Source organism: Akebia trifoliata, chromosome 1, assembly GCF_017979445.1.
Source record: "Akebia trifoliata isolate Shusen 1 chromosome 1, ASM1797944v1, whole genome shotgun sequence".
NCBI classification, from domain to species: domain Eukaryota; kingdom Viridiplantae; phylum Streptophyta; class Magnoliopsida; order Ranunculales; family Lardizabalaceae; genus Akebia; species Akebia trifoliata.
In genome coordinates, this window is record NC_141375.1 from 22,333,140 (window position 1) to 22,350,472 (window position 17,333).

The 17,333-nt window shown below is 35.0% G+C and overlaps 1 protein-coding gene across 8 annotated transcripts; it reads left to right on the forward strand.

Annotated features, from left to right (window-relative positions):
* Positions 1-590: 590 nt before the first annotated feature.
* On the forward strand, positions 591-14,169 carry LOC147410965 (GTP-binding family protein). Of its 8 annotated transcripts, none has more exons than XR_015178367.1 (9): positions 593-1,263; positions 5,407-5,496; positions 9,413-9,561; positions 10,189-10,347; positions 10,440-10,506; positions 12,904-13,011; positions 13,097-13,236; positions 13,501-13,611; positions 13,761-14,169. XR_015178367.1 is itself a non-coding variant. In XM_086442408.1 (8 exons), the coding sequence occupies exons 1-8, from the start codon at positions 751-753 to the stop codon at positions 13,843-13,845; spliced, it is 1,311 nt and encodes a 436-aa protein (XP_086298534.1). In that variant the 5' UTR covers positions 593-750; the 3' UTR covers positions 13,846-14,169. The 8 variants fall into 8 exon arrangements, 6 of the variants coding, with proteins under 6 accessions (XP_086298570.1, XP_086298578.1, XP_086298534.1 ...); XR_015178365.1 differs by having other exon boundaries at positions 13,501-13,602; XM_086442408.1 differs by lacking the exon at positions 13,501-13,611.
* Positions 14,170-17,333: the final 3,164 nt, after the last annotated feature.

Consider the following 17,333-nt stretch of genomic DNA (forward strand, 5'->3'; position numbering starts at 1 on the left):
CATGGGTTAAAATAACGCAACCCGACCTTTATTTTGGTTGAGCTGCGGGCAACTTAAATCAACTCAAATTCGAGATTATATGATAATATTTTTATATAAATTATACATTTTATTTTTAATTATATTTCTTGTTTAATGTATAAATTTCTTTTATAAAATAAACATATAAGATAAAATTAGCTTGTTCAACAAATCTAACCCATCCAATCTTATCCAAAACTACCTAATTCAATTTAACCTGAACTCAACCTGAGTTTAGAAGATCAAGCCCGGACTGAGTTGAGTTAGGGTTGAGGGTTCTGTCACTTGAGTTGAACCTGGGCTTACCCGCCCAACTCGCTCGGTTTGCAGCCCTAAGTAAATTGGCATGCTGTAAGTAACATTTGGTGTGCCAATAGAAGTTCTAAAAATCAATTAAAGAGTGATCTCGAATTCTCGAGGTTTAATGTGTTGGTTTTAGTTTTGGGCTTTTTGCCTTGGGTGATAAGTTTTAAAGTTGGTTTGGGTTGGTTTAAATCCAACCCATAAAAAAGAATCCGATCCGAATTATCATGATCCATAGCTAAAACCCTTGAAACCCCAAGAGGTTCAAAATATCAAAATGACAAACACATCCCACCACAGCAGATTCATCAGTGTGTTCCTCTCTTTTCTCTACAATTTTGTTTCCAAACCCTAGAAAATCCCATCTCTCTCTCTGTATGTTTTGATGCAGAAATCTCAAATTGAAAAGAACTTCAACAACCTGAGATGAAAGCTTTAAGAGCTTTGAGAACTCTGAGAGGCCTCAAATCTCTCTCTTCAACAACCCACAAAACCCATCTGAAGTCCACCTCTCTTTGTCGATTCTACGCAGCCCAACCTCAAGAAGACAATCCCAACAATCCCATTGAAGACGAAGACACACCTGTCTTTGATAGCAGCCATTATACTTTACATACCATTGATTCTGACTCTGCTACCAAATCTCAACAGAAACCCACATGGAACAAGGCTTATCGAGCCAAAGCTGATCGGATAATCTCTGGAAACAATAGCCAGAAGTCAATTTCTCGAATTACCCAAGAAGAAGAAGAAGAAGAAGAAGAAGAAGAGAGACGGCGAGCGACATTTCTTGCGAAAGCTCTACTTCAAGCTGCCTTACAGAAGCCTGATGACGTCGAAGAAGAGGATATGGTTGTGAAGGAGGAAGACCAGAAGTCATTGTCAGTTGGAATTATTGGAGCTCCCAATGCTGGAAAATCTGCTTTGACCAACTTCATGGTTTGCTTCTTTCTCGTAATTTTTTTTTTACCATTGAGTCTTCTGTTGAATGACATCCACACATGTGCATGTACACTTGTGAACACACTTTCCATCGATTGTTGATTATAGTGCAATTTGGGTAACATGGATAAATTTGTTCTGACATTTCAATCTTATGAAACATCAATTTGAATTACGAAAGATACAACCATATAATTAATTAGATTTTTTTCCCAAATTTATTTCAACTGCTAATACCAGGAAACATATGGAATTCTAGGATTCCTCATTGGGCTCATGTTTAGTAATGTTGGAATGGGCTGAATTTTGGTGATGATGTTAATCGGGGTGAATGCAAATAATTGTGTCGTTGAAGAAGGACCACTTAGCTAAGTGGTAAGACCTTGTGGAGGTTGTTCCCAAGGTCTTAGGTTCAAACCCCTTGAACCCCTTCTTATACTAAATGCTAACTATTAACCACTAATCCCACCAAGCAAAAAATAATAATTGTGTGGTTGGTTTGTCTAACATGATCTTTATGTGGTCTCCATCCCTAGACATATTTTCAGTCATTAAATTTCAGATGTTAATAACCCCTTTATACAATCTCTCTCTCTCTCTCTCTCTCTCTATATATATATATATATATATAAGTTTTAGAATGGACTGCTTTTTTGTGAGGATGATCTCTATAGTCAGTAGATCATCCTCACAAAAAATCAGCCAATTCTGAAACTTCTAACCCCATGAAAAGTGGCTATAAACTAACGGTAAAAATTGACGGTTCACGATTCTTCATCTTATAAACTAGGGTTAGAAATTTCAGAATTGACTGATTTTTTGTGAGGATGATTTTCTCACCATAGAGATCATCCTTACAAAAAATCAGCCCATTCTGAAATTTTTAGCCCATATAAGACAAAATGCTTTGTCCAGAATGTTGTCTAGGATTTTGTCAAAAGAATGCCATCCTATATATATATATATATATATATATATATGTAGGTTCCAGACCTGTAGGCCCGACTTGTAAGGGTGAGGCAACTGGCCTCTTAAAGCACCATATCTCTCCCGGGGGATATATATATATATATATATATATGTAGGTTCTAGACCTGTAGGCCCGACTTGCAAGGGTGAGGCAACTGGCCTCTTAAAGCACCATATCTCTCCCAAATCCCCCGGGCACATGCAATACCAAGTAAGCCGGGGTAAATCCCTGTGGTGGCCAACGAGGGGATTGGCCACTGTGCCTCTTTATACAGTCTAATTGGGGATTGACTTATTTACATTTACTATTGTGTAATGCAATTCAATATATATATATATATATATATATATATATATATATTTGGATAAGCATAAAACACGGAGAAGCATAAATAGGTAGTTCCGCAGGAGGAAAAAGGGTATTGACGACTCCCCATTACTGATATGAAGGAACTCCCATTGAACCAAAACATGAACTGTCTGATTACAATATTTTGGACTATAATCTCTTTTATAGTTTTCAAGGAGTGTAACAAAACTGTATTTTCTTTAATACGAGATTTAAGTTTCTTGTCAATCATGTATCATCTCCTTTTTGAGAAAGTCCAGAAACTCATCGTTCCCCTTCAACAATCAGTAGAGTACGCCTAGTTATTTTACCGTTTTGTGTCCTCGACCAATGGCGATAGATTCTTCTAGCTCTACAATTAGGTGCATTTCAATCATTACGAATGATAAAATTGAAACCAGCTTGTTGCTTTTGTTTGTTACTTGCACCTCGAGCAATAACTTTAGTCACCCAGTCATAGATCTTCCCTACAGAGAGCACATTTATGAGATTTTATTATTATTAGGGAATCAGATTTCTGGAGTTGAATGCCTGCCGTGCTTGTCCAAGATCATTGCCATATTGATGCATGCTTGAGATCCACAAGTTATTTTTTTGAAAACCAAAGCACACCTGAACAATCACTATTGTCTACTGATACATGCTTTGGATTCACATGCTTTCTTTTGAAAACCCAAACACACTTCGCTTTCCTGATGCACAGGGCGAGAGCTGTTCAAATTATGGTTATATTGGCTTATCAACTCCATACACTGGAGGGCTTAACTAAGATTGAAGTTGATTGAGAAGGGAATGGTTCGGTTGAATGCACATGAAAATGGTTAGGGTAATCCAAATTAGATTTTTTGAACTATTCGATAATGGATTGGGGTGTGCACAATAATTTCCAGTTCTTTATCACAAATGGGGTTGATAGGATCTTGGATTCTTTCATCTGAAGAGGGTCACTTGAGTTGGGAGGCTCTCAGAAATACATTTCCATGTGAAGAGTTAGACTTTTGGGGGACCTTGAGTCTCTAGATTCGGTTCCAATGAGGGGTGTGGCGATTGAGATTGCCTAAATGTACAGTGGATTTTGTTGTTACTCTTATGTTGGTTCAATTTAAGGGAATTCCAAGTCAGAGAGGTGTGGATGTGGGTCAGTGGATGTTATTGATTTTCTCTATGATTTTCCAGAGTTAAGAATCCTAGTAAATTTCTTTCTTCAAATTCCATTAGATGTGTCATAGAGGTGTGGATGCGGGTCAGTGGGTCTTATTGATTTTCTCCATGATTTTCCAGGGGTAAAAATCCTAGTAAATTTCTTTCTTCAAATTCCATTAGATGTGTCATAGTATCCCAAACACGGTTAATTTGGAAACCACCTGCTTTGTTGGTGCTAACTTAATCGACCACAAAGTTTGTGACCATGATTCCTCCCAAAAATTATTATATGTTTCATTTACTACTTTGCATAAAGGGTGTTCTTTCACTCTCTTTGTGCTTTTTTGGGTACTTACTCATTTGCATGAAGTGTTACTTTTATGTGGGAGCTGAAGGCATGGGACAAACGAAAATATTTATTATCCAAGACTTGGGCTATAAGGAATTAGGCTATTTAATGAATTTTCATTCTTGCATGGAAAGGAAGGCCCGCCCCGTGTTTTTATAGCCTTTGTTTCTCTTGTAGGCTGGTCTTCTCGACCTCCTTTATTTCTCTTCTTACTAAAATTACTTTATATATAAAATAAAGGACATTCCCACAGATTTAGGATGGCACTTTTTGGACCAACATACCATGAAAAGATTTTATTTTATTTTATTTTTTTATTCATTTTATTTTATTATTATTATTATTATTATTATATTTTTGTTTTGATAAGTGTAGATTTTATACCTTTGCTTGTATCATAAAGAATACGAAAGTAAAAACTATGAACTAGAAGTTGTTGGGTAGTCTAAAAAGTTTCTGATGGTTCCCTTGTTCCAAGTTCCACGAGGAGGTGAGTCACATAGTTGCTTTTTTTGTTCTCTATTATTACTTGTCCTCCCTTTTTTTTTTTTCTCTCTTTCTTATTTTTCCTGATAATGGGAACCCTCGTTGAGTTGCCAATGGTCACTACTCTTTTGGTGGGTGCGTTGGACTTGAACCCCGATCTCAAAGGTACATTGCAATCTATCAATCAGTTGAGCACTGGATTTAGGCCCTCCCTGACCATTACTTGCTAATTGATTCATCCTTCTCCACACAAGGAAAGGGGTTGAAGTAGTAGAGAAGTAGACTGTCGTTTGTAGGACAGGATAAGGGAGACGTCAAGAAGTCACTCCGCAGGAAAATTACTAAGAGAAAGAAATGTATTCCATTCTCTTTGCTCTTGTGGCTGAGTTTAAGTCAATCAAGATGAGGACCTTTTTTCTGTTTCCCCCTTGAACGAATAAATTGGTTTTCATTTGTGTTTTTTTTTTTCCTTGATAATTTTATGCTGTGAAGGAGAAGAGTTAATCTGATCCATGTTAAAATTCTTTTTGAAAGATGAATTGGCATCCATATAGTTTATCAAGACATTGTTATGACAGTAGCATTCACTAGCACCTAAAGTGGTAGTTTGTCTTATAGAACCTATCTTAATGTGTTCATATGATTTCAAAAAGATAATTATGTTATCAGATTATCTCTAATGACCTGTCTTGCATTCACTTATCTGGGAAATTGTCCTTTGTTATCAAGACCAAAGAAAAATGAAGAAGGAAAATTTGTTATTATAAATTCTAATATTATCATGCTTGATATGCTGGTCATTTAGTTGTATCTATTATAAGCATCTACTGCATTTGTGAAATAGGTGGGAACCAAAGTTGCTGCTGTTTCACGGAAGACAAATACGACAACCCATGAAGTCTTAGGTGTAATGATCAAGGGAAATACTCAAATTGTAAGTTCATTTTCTTGATTCCTTTGTCGCTTTGCATGTCTTGGTCAAGGAATTTCAGAAACCAAATTGTTGCATATTTTATATGATCTTGGCTGGTGATGATGGCCATGTACATGGATTGCATGTAGCCATGTATTCTGGATACTGAAAATCGATGCATGCATCACTATATACAGATTTCTTCTTTTATTATCTTCTCACTTAGGAATAAAAGAAGAAATCTGTAGGTCTCCTAACACAAACCATATTGTAATAATTGACCTAGAGTGTGAATATTATTATTTGACGTCATCATTAGAAGAATTCTACTTTTGAATGAACCATGAAGCATCAACCTTCTACTCCAAAAGTACTATAAAGTCAAAACTGTTGAACATGATAGAATGATGCAGTTAGGAACGGATCTTATGTGGTCCCGCTTTCGAGCAGCCATAAAAGGAAAATGAATGATTAGGCAATTGGCTTTGCTGCTAATATGTTAAATTATATGTCTTTCCTTTGGAGCTTGCTAGGCGGGTTTGGCTATGGAATTGAGATGTTTTGTTCACAATTTTTTTATTTTTTATTTTTTATTTTTATGGATAACGAAATTTATTGAATAAGTGGTTGAGAAAGACCAACTAAAAGTACAACGACAACGATCATAAAAAGCGACAACTACTAACACGAAATACTACAAACCCAATCCCATCTAGCCACAAAAGAATAAAAAAACACACTCCTGAACTCAAAGAGAACTTTGGACCATAAAAAGAGACACGAAAGCACTAAAAAGGACACCTCTTAAGCCGCCAATTCTTTCCCTTCAAAACGCCTGTTGTTACACTCCTTCCAAATAACCCAAACAGGGTAAGCCTTCACAACACTCTTTTAGCATCACTAAAAGAACCACCCCACTCTTGCTAACAAGGCATTAACAGAGGCAGGGAGACACCCTTCCATACCAAACCTATTAAGAAAGAAACTCCAAACTTGTCTCGAGAAAGTACAATGGAGAAGAAGATGATCAATGGCCTTTTCGAATCCTAAGCAAAGTAAGCAAACATTAGGCCCTCGAACACCTCTTAACATCAACTGATCCATAGTCAAAGTCTTCCTCTGCACCGGACATCAAATGAAAAGGGATATCTTTGAAGGCACATTCTTACCCCCACACTTCCTTTGATAGGAAATTAGAGACTATAATCATCATCGATTCATAAAAAGAGCTAACTAAGAATTACCTTGAAGGTCTACCCCCCCCAACGACGAGTATCACCCATCTCGATGATAATGACACACATTCTAGACACTGAAGTAGTGCATACACCCCTTCCATCTCCCAATCATTTAGATTCCTTCTAAAGCCAAGATCTCAACCTCCACCTCCACCTCCCTCAGCTTGGGTAAGAAAAGAGTGCATCAATAATCCTCTCTTTGTGGAAAGAAATACTGACTGTGGAAATCTCAAGTTGAATGAAGTATCCCCACTCCAAATATCTTTCCAAAATCATACTCTTTCCCCTGAACCTACCATGAATCTAATTCTCTGGCGAAACTCCGGAAGAATCTTAAGAATTCCTTTCCAGACCTCACAACCAAAGGATAATTGTGTACCTTTACTAGATTCGTGGAAATCCCTAGTAGAGTGAAGTCTCCCCACTCCAAATATCTTCCCAAAACCGTACTCTTTCCCCCGAACCTACGACGAATCTAATCCTTCGGCGAAACCCCGGAAGAACCTTAAGAATCAACCAAAGGATAGTTGTGTACCTTTACTATCCCAACCGAATGGCTCCACCCCAAACTTTGCTTCAACCTCCTTCCTCCACAAACTATTGACCTTCACCCCAAATCTCCACAACTACTTCTCAAGTAAAGCTTGACTCATTACCCTGAGTCTACTAATTCCAAGTCCCCCTTTCCTTCGGCTTACAAACATTTTTCCAACTCACCAAGTAGTACTTAATTTTGCCAAACCTGTCATGCCACCAAAAATCATGAAATAACTTCTCCAACCTTTCTTCCACACTCCGGGGCATGGTGAAGAGTGAAAGGAAATAGATTGGTATACTTGCCAATACATTCTTGATGAGTGTCAACTTCCCCCCTTTCAACAAATACCTTGCTTGCCAAGACCTCAACCTTCTACTAACTTTTCCACCATCGGATCCCACAGTGCTTTACTTCTGTAAGCCGCTCCCAAAGGTAAACCCTAGTAAGTTGTTGTAAACGCTCCCATTTGACAGCCCAAACAGGCCACCAAAAAATGGCTTCTCAGAACTTCTCCAACCTCTAATACCTTACTCTTGTAAAAATTTACACCCAAACCTGAAACTGCTTTAAAACAACACAACAAAACCCCCTAGAAAACCAATCTGCTTCTTAGATGCATCCACAAACACCAAAATATCATATGCAAATTGTAGATGAGAAATCACTGGCCCACCTTGCCTTGAAGAGAAACTAACAAGATCACCATTCTCACCTACCTTGCCTAGCATCCTACCTAAAGTATATGCTACAACTAAAAACAAGAAAGGCGAAAGAGGGTCCCCTTGCTTATGACCTCTCAACCTCCTAAAGAAACCTTCAGACGTACCATTCACTAAAATCGAAAACGACTGAGGAAACACACAACATCACCCAAAGGATCCATCTGTCCCCAAAACCCATGTGATGAAGCAAGTACCTGAGGAAGCTCCAATTGTTCACAATTTACCCCAGTTGGATTCGTCTCCAAGATTCAAATTCATAGCTACTTTTGTTTGGGATTCCAAGATCTCTTTGAAAGTTTCCCTCCTTGCCTAAATGCTTTGTCAGATTATTTTGACAGTCAACTACTGATCAATTAAAAGATAATCATTGTAGATTTTTTTGCTCCATATGCAAAGGTTAACAGATAACCTAATAACAAACTTCTGCTTCTTTGTGATCTTGCTAAAGAATTGCATGCCTTTATTCTTTCTCTCTAGTATATATGGACTTCCCAAAGGTTGGTTTTAAATCTCTTTAGTAGTTGGTATGCTTGGTACTGCTTCTCCTAGAGGGTGGTTGGTTTGGAGATTATTTCCCATTGCAATTCTTTGGGTCTTTGGAAGGAAACGAGTTGAAGGGCTTCTAAGTTAATGAAAAGGAGCTTCATGACATCATCATTGATGTTAAACTTATATTATGTCAATGGTTCTAGCTTTCTATGGATTGCAAGGGTTTCTTTTTTGAGGATTTTGTTTTTAGTTGGGATATCATTGTAAATGGGTAGTACAATTGTATTCTATTTTCTTTGTTGATCCACAGTAAGTCCCCTCAACTTCCTTGGCTTCTTTGTACACTTTTTTGGTCATTAAATTTATAAATTCATACTTATTTAAAAAGTGCTTTAAGTAGTCCTTTACAACGAGACCTCCCACTAGCTTCTACCACTTTTAAAGGAAGCAACCTACAAAAAGCAGTCCACATAATTTTTATCCTTACATCACACATCTTCTCAAAACTCAACTTAACCCTTTCTCTCGGCCTTATTTGTACCCATATGAGGCTATGTTATCCTCATTATTTTGGTTTTCTTGCAAAATAACTGAAAATGTACCATATCCATGTTGAAGCACATTCACAGCATATACATTGGGCATTTGTGAGTAGGGGCTAGCATGCCTTTGTTTATGTTTTTATGGAGGCTCCATTATTGTTTTGTTTTTCCTATTAATGTTTTCCTCAATCTTTTTGTTGAAATTATTACATAACAAAAAGGGAAAAGTACATTTTCCTAACTGATTTTCCTCTTTTGGCATATGAACAACATCCTTTTTACAATATTATTCTGTTACGTTTCCTATCCATATTACTACTGGTGTGAGTTAGGAGTAAACCATCTTCGGTGTTTTGTGCTTGCGACTTCAGTGTTTCCTTTAGCACATTGAATTGATTACTTGCACAGTGTTTCTTTGACACCCCAGGACTCATGTTAAAGAGTAGTGGATACCCTTGCAAAACTGATGTGAGGGTTCGAGTGGAAAGCGCTTGGAGCTCAGTCGATCTATACGATGTGCTTATAGTTATTTTTGATGTCAATCGGCATCTTACCAGGTAAGAGATTATTCTATTGAACCTTTCTATTTTCTGGACGACTGTTTATTTGCTTGTTTATTATGCTTTTTATTTTTATTTTTAAACACATTTCCTCCACGGTTTTGCAGCTGAGTCATTAAGTTATTTCAAAAGCTTCTGATTCTTTTTTGGGCCACTTTCCAAATATTTCAGAATTCTTGATGACAACTGATCTTCGTTATATATTTTATATATATATAATATTTTGCGTCCATTGATAACTTTCCATGTTGCATGGTAGCTTATTTGATATACAGAGGTTCCTATCATATCACCTGTTCATGTGCTTAAATTGAGAGATTCTATTGCCTCACCAACTTTTGCTAACGCCACCCCAATTCGTAGTTAAATCACCAAAGAATTAGTACACGTCTTGGGGTGGCATTAGCAAAAGTTGGTGTGCCAATATAGTCTCTCTAAATATATCTTCCCTGTTTGTGAGAGCTTTAATTGCACTTTTCAACTCTCTGACTTTAGCTGCAAATTGATGCATGCATTCATGTCATTTGAGTCAATGGGGTACCCATTTGTTTTCATATCTTTTGTTTGCAATAGTATTATTTATATCAAGGATCTCTTGACCAATTACTTCTTACATTTATTTAGGCCAGACAAAAGGGTGATACAATTGATTAAAAATTTGGGAGTCCAAGAACACCCAAAACAAAAGAGGGTGTTGTGCATGAATAAGGTTGATCTAGTTGAAGAGAAGAAAGACTTGTTGAAGGTTGCCAACGAATTTGGAGATCTTCCTGGATATGAAAGGTCAAATTCTTTATTTATTTATTTTCCTTTGGATAATTAGCTAGTTTTCTTCTATATGTGTTAGCTTTTGATCCCTTCTTCATATTTTGTAGATATTTCATGATATCGGGTCTCAAAGGTTCAGGAGTGAAAGATCTTTCTCAATATTTGATGGAGCAGGTCTGTAACCATCTTTTAATCTTAGCACTACATTCATTACCCATGGGCAATAGAGTTTTGGTTTAATATATTTGTCTACTTTTTGTTAATCTGATTAATGACATCAGTTTGATTTTTGGAAGGTGGAAAATTTCCATCTTATCTTTCTCATCATTGCATTGTTTGCCTTCAGGAGATAGATATCATTCTCTGGTAGATTTGTTTATTCTTAACCCAATAACAGACAATCCTTAGTTCCATTTTTCTTCTGGACTGTGCTTATAGAGAGAGTGCAAATCTTGCCAGTTGGCTCCATGCTTGGGAAGGAGTTGGCTCTGGTCTCATCATCCAAATTGCACAGATGCACTCGTTCCGATGAAAGACAAGCATGTTGAGATATGTTCTGGGGAAACCATTCTTGGGGGTAGGGATAGGGGTAGTGGTGGGGGTATTCGGGATGATGGGGGGTGGGGGTGCTAGAAGTTGATAGCTATTTTGGTTGGAAAGCGTTCTTGTGGAATAATGTACTTTGAACACGTATATTGAACTTTGGGGATCGAAAGAAGTTTTAGAATGATAGAATTAGATTTCACATGGTTCCATGAAATATACTAAAATATTTCCATTTCCATTTCCATAAGGCTCGACACGTAATTTAATCGACAATTTCTTTCGTTCATATTTCAGTGGAAATCACGATTCATTTTCTAAGTATTTCGTTGAATAGTAAATTTTGACCGAAATAATCATCCTATATAAAAGTGCAAGATTTTTTTGGAGATTTGTCGATAAACAGTAATTTGTTCAAAATATTTCAAATATTAATAGAACTTATAAAAATATTGTAAAACTAAAATTGCTTATTGCAAGGACTTGTACATTACTATATCACTCCTTCATTGGTGGAAATATATTATCATTAGTTAGGTATCTATATGTCATCTTATTGTTATGCATTCTAAGCATATTGATACATTCATTAAGCATGTACATACAATTATCCATGTTCTAATTAGTTAAATATAATAATGTATGAGTGTAGTAGAACTTATTAATTTGTTCATTTAAGTGTATATAATTAATGCGACATTATCATTCTCATTTTCATGTAAATATCAAAACTGAAATTCAAAACCTTGATTAGATTAAAAGAGTGCTTCTAATTTTTTTGTTACATGTTCAAAAGTATGTAACAGTGAAAGCATTTGTCTTTAGACCACTGGAGGTCATAGGTACTTGTAACCAAGGTTTAAATCACGTATTTTTCAAAAATTGAAATGGTACTGAAACCATTTCGAATGTTCTGAAACATTCACTTTAAATCATTAACTTGAGTTTTTAGTCATAGGTAAATATAGATAACTATTTTTTAGTGTTTAAATATAAGTTAGAATTGCAAATCACATTCTTTGACCTCAAATTGCAGTAGAAATGCATCAAAATGTTTTGAAACAAACTTAGGAACCTCAAAACGAGTCTTTGAAGCCACAAATTTGTTTAAATATTAGCAAACAATTTCTTTTATTTTTGCAAATGGATATGCTTTGCGAAACATTCTAAAATGTCACAATGTTTCATTCTGAAATGTTAACAAATTGGAATGTTCCACTGAAACAGAAAGAAACTTTGAACCATGCTTACATAGATCCCTCTGACCCGCCTCTTATTCTGTATAAGTTCTAAAATTTTATTTTGATCAAAATAATATTTTTTTATTATAAAAATATGGTTTTTATTTACACAATTAAATTGGAATGCAATAACTAATTTTTGATATAGTTTCTTCATAATGTCTTAAATTGAGTACTAATTTATTAATTTTTAGGCACCATTCATAATTACTAACTCCAAAATTTTGTGGAAATGAAAAATATTCAGGTAATGTTTCCTTTCCATCTCCCCTATATAAATGGAAAGAGTTTTGCTGGGGTGACACAAAGGGAGACACGGGTGACACAATGACGTGGTGTTGTGCACATTACCGTAGATGCGTTTCCACGAGATACAAGTAAAAAGCATCTATGGTTATGTGCGCGCCACCACATCATTTGTGTCACCCATGTGTTTCTGTTTGTGTCATTCCAGCATTTTCCAAATGGAAATATTTGCAATCATTTGTGGATATGTATGTTTTCTAGACTTTCAACTGCTTAGAAAGATTTTAAGATTTCCTATTAAAATGACTTTCTATATCTTTTTCTCCATCATCTTTGTTGTCTATGTCTTAGTAGAGGTAGTAAGAAAAGATATGAGCATGCCTTGACTGAAGATATGATTTATGATAAGAGTTAAATGGCGAAATAAGATTAATATTGTTGACGTCATTAGTTGGGATAAGGTGTAGATGATGATGATGATGGTCTTTGCTGTCCATATAATACAACTTACTCTCGCAATTCAATGTTTATTCGCCCTTAGGCAGTTAAGAGACCCTGGGATGAGGATCCTACAGTTATGAATGAAGATATCATGAAAAGCATATCGTTGGAAGTTGTCCGAGAAAAGATGTTACACCATATTCATCAGGTCTGGTGTTTTATTTTTCTATCTTTACATTGTAAATGTGTCTTCTTCTCTTCGCCAAATTTATCATCATTGTTCCCTGTTTCAGGAAATTCCTTACACTTTGGACCATCGCTTAATTGATTGGAAAGAATTAAGAGATGGGTCTCTCAGGATCGAGCAACATTTTATCACTCACAAACAAAGCCAGCGCAAAATTCTTGTGGGGAAGAATGGCTCTAAAATAGGGTAACCTAGCTTACCATCATGTTTTCAATATTGTCTTCTTGTGGCTACTGCTTAATACCATCCAAAGTACTTCATTGATTTTTAAGATGACTCTTTTATCGATTCATTATCATAATCCCACATTTGTTTAACAATACAGTGCTTTGGTTTCATTCTTAGTATGAGTTGTGGTCAGATTCCTAGTGATCTATAATATGCGTCTGCACTGCAAACTGGTTTCAGGGCTTATATGTACATGTTATGGTACTCGTTTTAGTGTTACAGGAGAGTAAAATCAAGCTGGGGGAAACTAGGGTTTCAAGGTTTGGAGGTCTGAGAGGTAGTGGGAGAGAGTTGCTCTCATCTCATCAGCGGACGTTGGCATTCGTGAGCCATGTTAAATCTTGTTATGTTTTGTGTTCTTCCTTTTATTTTTATAATATATTGCCTTTCCGTAATTTGATCTAGGGTTTCATGCTTACACCTATAAAAATCAATCTAGGGTTTCATGCTCACGAAGGGTATATTTCTTGTGGTAACCACAGGAGAATAGGAGTGGAAGCCAATGAAGAGCTGAGGTCAATCTTCAAGAGGGATGTGCATCTCATCCTCCAAGTCAGAGTTGCTTAAAGCACAAGCCTTTGGATGAATAAAATTGGTCTTGGTGAGTCCAGTGTTCCTATCGTGCTCTGTTGACCGTTCAAAGGGAATTTTTAATTAAGTGGATTCATTGGCTTTGTGACTGACGGCAAAAACTGAGCGGCCGCTGCCATCGATAGTTTACTAAGATGATGGCCATACTTCATCCCGAACCCCCACAAAACCATGGCCCTATCCTTCCCCTTGTACTCCAAGAATATAAGATGGGTTCTCTCGTAGTTTTCTCTTTTATATTTCCATGTATTCATGTAGCATATTCTGGAAAAACCTAAATCAGGTTCTTTCTGTGTTAAATTTATGTTTGATGTTTTCAATGCTCTACTTTGGTCATGTGCAAAGTATCATGGTGGTGCTAATAAACTGATCATCAATACATTTACTTTACCAAATTAAAAAAAGATAGAAGAGTTAATATTGAGTTATATCTTTTAAGATAAGTAGACTGACTTACAGGAAGATGCATTGGTCGAATTGTAAAAATGTAGGATCAACTCGAATTGTTTGATGAACTAACGGAAAGTCAATTGAGATGGTTTGTTTGATGGCCAAATCAAACGTGCTTTCTACAGTCAAGGACTAAATTGAAAGAAAAGTTAGCACCAAAGACTGTTAAGTAATTTTCCCTTCTTAAAATGGCCAAACCCAGGGCTGTCTCAATACAAGTTGAGGACTAAGGCGAAATCTTAAAACAAGGATTTTTTTATATGTAATACATTTATATAAATAATAATAATTATTATCTATTTAATTTATTTTTTAACTTATCTTATTTTTTGAGATGCAAAATTATTAATTAAGCTTTTATATTTAAATTTTCATAAGCAAGAGATTCCAATAAAAAATTATTATGACCTAATGTCTTGTAAAATTCTAATCAAAGTAATTATCTTGGCAGTTCCAATTTCAAGTCCACTTATTTTAAAATTGGAATCGAAATATGATACTTATAGTTCTAACTTTTAAGTACGTCAAGGATAGAATTGGAATCGATTCATTGAAATCCGTATTGATATTAGGTGGATTTGAGTAATTATTATTATTATTTAATTTTAATTTTAATGTGGAAGAGGTTACAAAGGAGAGATAAAGATAAAAGAGTATGATTTTTTTTTGGAAAACAAACAAATTTGTGGGAATCTAAGAGATCTTGGGATATTATCTCTACTTTTTAATAAGTTTTTTAAATTATTTATAAAAAAAAAAACTCTTAAATCCCATTTCCTAAGGGGTTTAAAAATAAATAAAAAAAAGAAAATCTAAGAGATATTATTCCTATTTTTTAGTTAATTTTCTTTCTTATTTAAAAAAAAAAAAAAACAAAAATTCCCAATTTCAACATTGAAGGGGTTTAAAAACAATTTGAATATAGAAATGGACATACTCATGTCTGGACTGTATTCGACCCGTTTTAAACCTTACGAAGAGGGCTTTAGTCTTAAAGTATTTCAAAGAGGGCTTTAGTCTTTTATTAGTATTTCGGCCCTAGAGTCTGGACTTTTGAGTTACCTCAGTAGTGATTATTAGCTCACATCACCGTGAGCAAATTTGCTTACAAACCAACACCATTTAGACATGTGGCGTTGATGACATAAGTAATAAGAAGGAGATTTCTCTCTCCTGCTTACACATCCACTGCCTAGAAATCTTTATTTTTAGATTTCAAATCTTAAAAAATATTGTGGGATTCACATGGATTATCATATTGGCAATCAAACACCACAATCTTATAGATTTCATGAAATATTTCATGGTAATTTTTTTTTTTCGAGTTTGATCAATGGTGTTGAAAATGGATGGCTACCTAGCACCCAAATTTAAAATTAAAATACAATGATGAAAAATAACTTTTTTAATTTTTTAATATATATTTTTTTTTGTTTTAAAATTCTTTGAATTTCATTGTCTACAACACTTTTGTAGTAGATCATATTTTTGAATGTAACAACATGATATTATTAGGAAATTTCAATTTTTAACTATGGGCAAGAGAGAAAATTTCTCTTATTATTGCTTATGTCATATGCACCACATGTCAAAACGGTGTTGGTCTGTGAGAAAAAACAATCACTCCCAGCTGTTACTTCAAATGATGGGTCCCATATTGTATGGAAAAAAAATGGGTACAATTTCCACTTAGGTTACCATCTTCAACACGCAAGTCGTGATGACTACGAAATAGAAAAACGAAAAACAAAAAAGGAAGATAGATTCAACATAAAGACTAGAAAGACTTGCAACTTGCTTACCAAAATGTACATATCAATTAGAGAAAAAGATGGAATTTTGTTCCCATTTCACCTAATCAAATAAGTTAAAAGGGTATTTTGGTGATTCAATTTTTAAAAAATTTCTCCAAGTCTTATTAAATTTCAATCCAAAGCACCTTTTCACCATTCTTTTGAAAGTATCAATCATTGAACATTATACAAAAATATTAATAATTTAGATTGGCTGACATTATTATGATCAAAATCTACTAATTTCGTGTTGTGTTCGCTGGTCGTTCCTCCAAATGATGGACCCCAATGGATCCCAAATGCATTACATCAATTTTAATTATCTAATGGTTCATGGGCCCATCCTTATAGAAAAAAAAGGGTATAAAATAATACGGTTACCTTCTTCTTCAACACGCGATGGTTACGTTAAATCAATTGAACTCATATTAGTAATAGGAGAAGAAAAAGTTAGGAGTCAATGTGGAAAATTTGAAAGACTCATATTTTTAAAGACTTTTCTATAAAGTTCTTTGAACTTACCTTTTTAAAAAAATAATATATATATATTAAAAATATAGGAGTCAATATGAAATACTAGAAAGATTCTACGGACTATTCGAATCTTTCTCATCACGACTATTCGAATTTGAGGAAAAACCCAAGTTTCCTTGTTAGGGATATATTTCAATCTTCTAGGGATTAATATACTTTTTTCGAAGCATACATTTCCTCAGAAATCCCTAATATCTCAATGGTCATGTTGATGGAGAATCACAACTCACATTTTCCTTCTTCTGGTAATTTGCTTCCGAATTGTGATAATTTAGATAGATAGACACAATATGAAAAAAGCACAAATTTGATAGCTTTGGGCCATCAAATTTCATAAAATTCGACAGACCAAGAGGTCGAATTGGCGTCGAATTTTTCATTAAATTTTTTTTTTTGACGAGTCGAAATTGTCAAATTAATAAAGGATGGGGGAAATTCTACAGCTTTAAGTCGTCAAATCTGGGAACATCAAGAATTTCAACGGTCTTAAATCGTCAAAATTCAATTTCTAAAATTTGTGGGTTTTGGCCCATCAATTTTTTCTGTCGAATTTTCTAGTTTTCACGTAGTGAGATAAGTCTTCGTGAGATACCACAAAGGTGTATACAATAATAGTCAATCTAGAAAGATCTCAGTTCATAGGGCAATGTAGAGAGAATTCGTTTCTTAGTTTGCTAATTCGAGTTT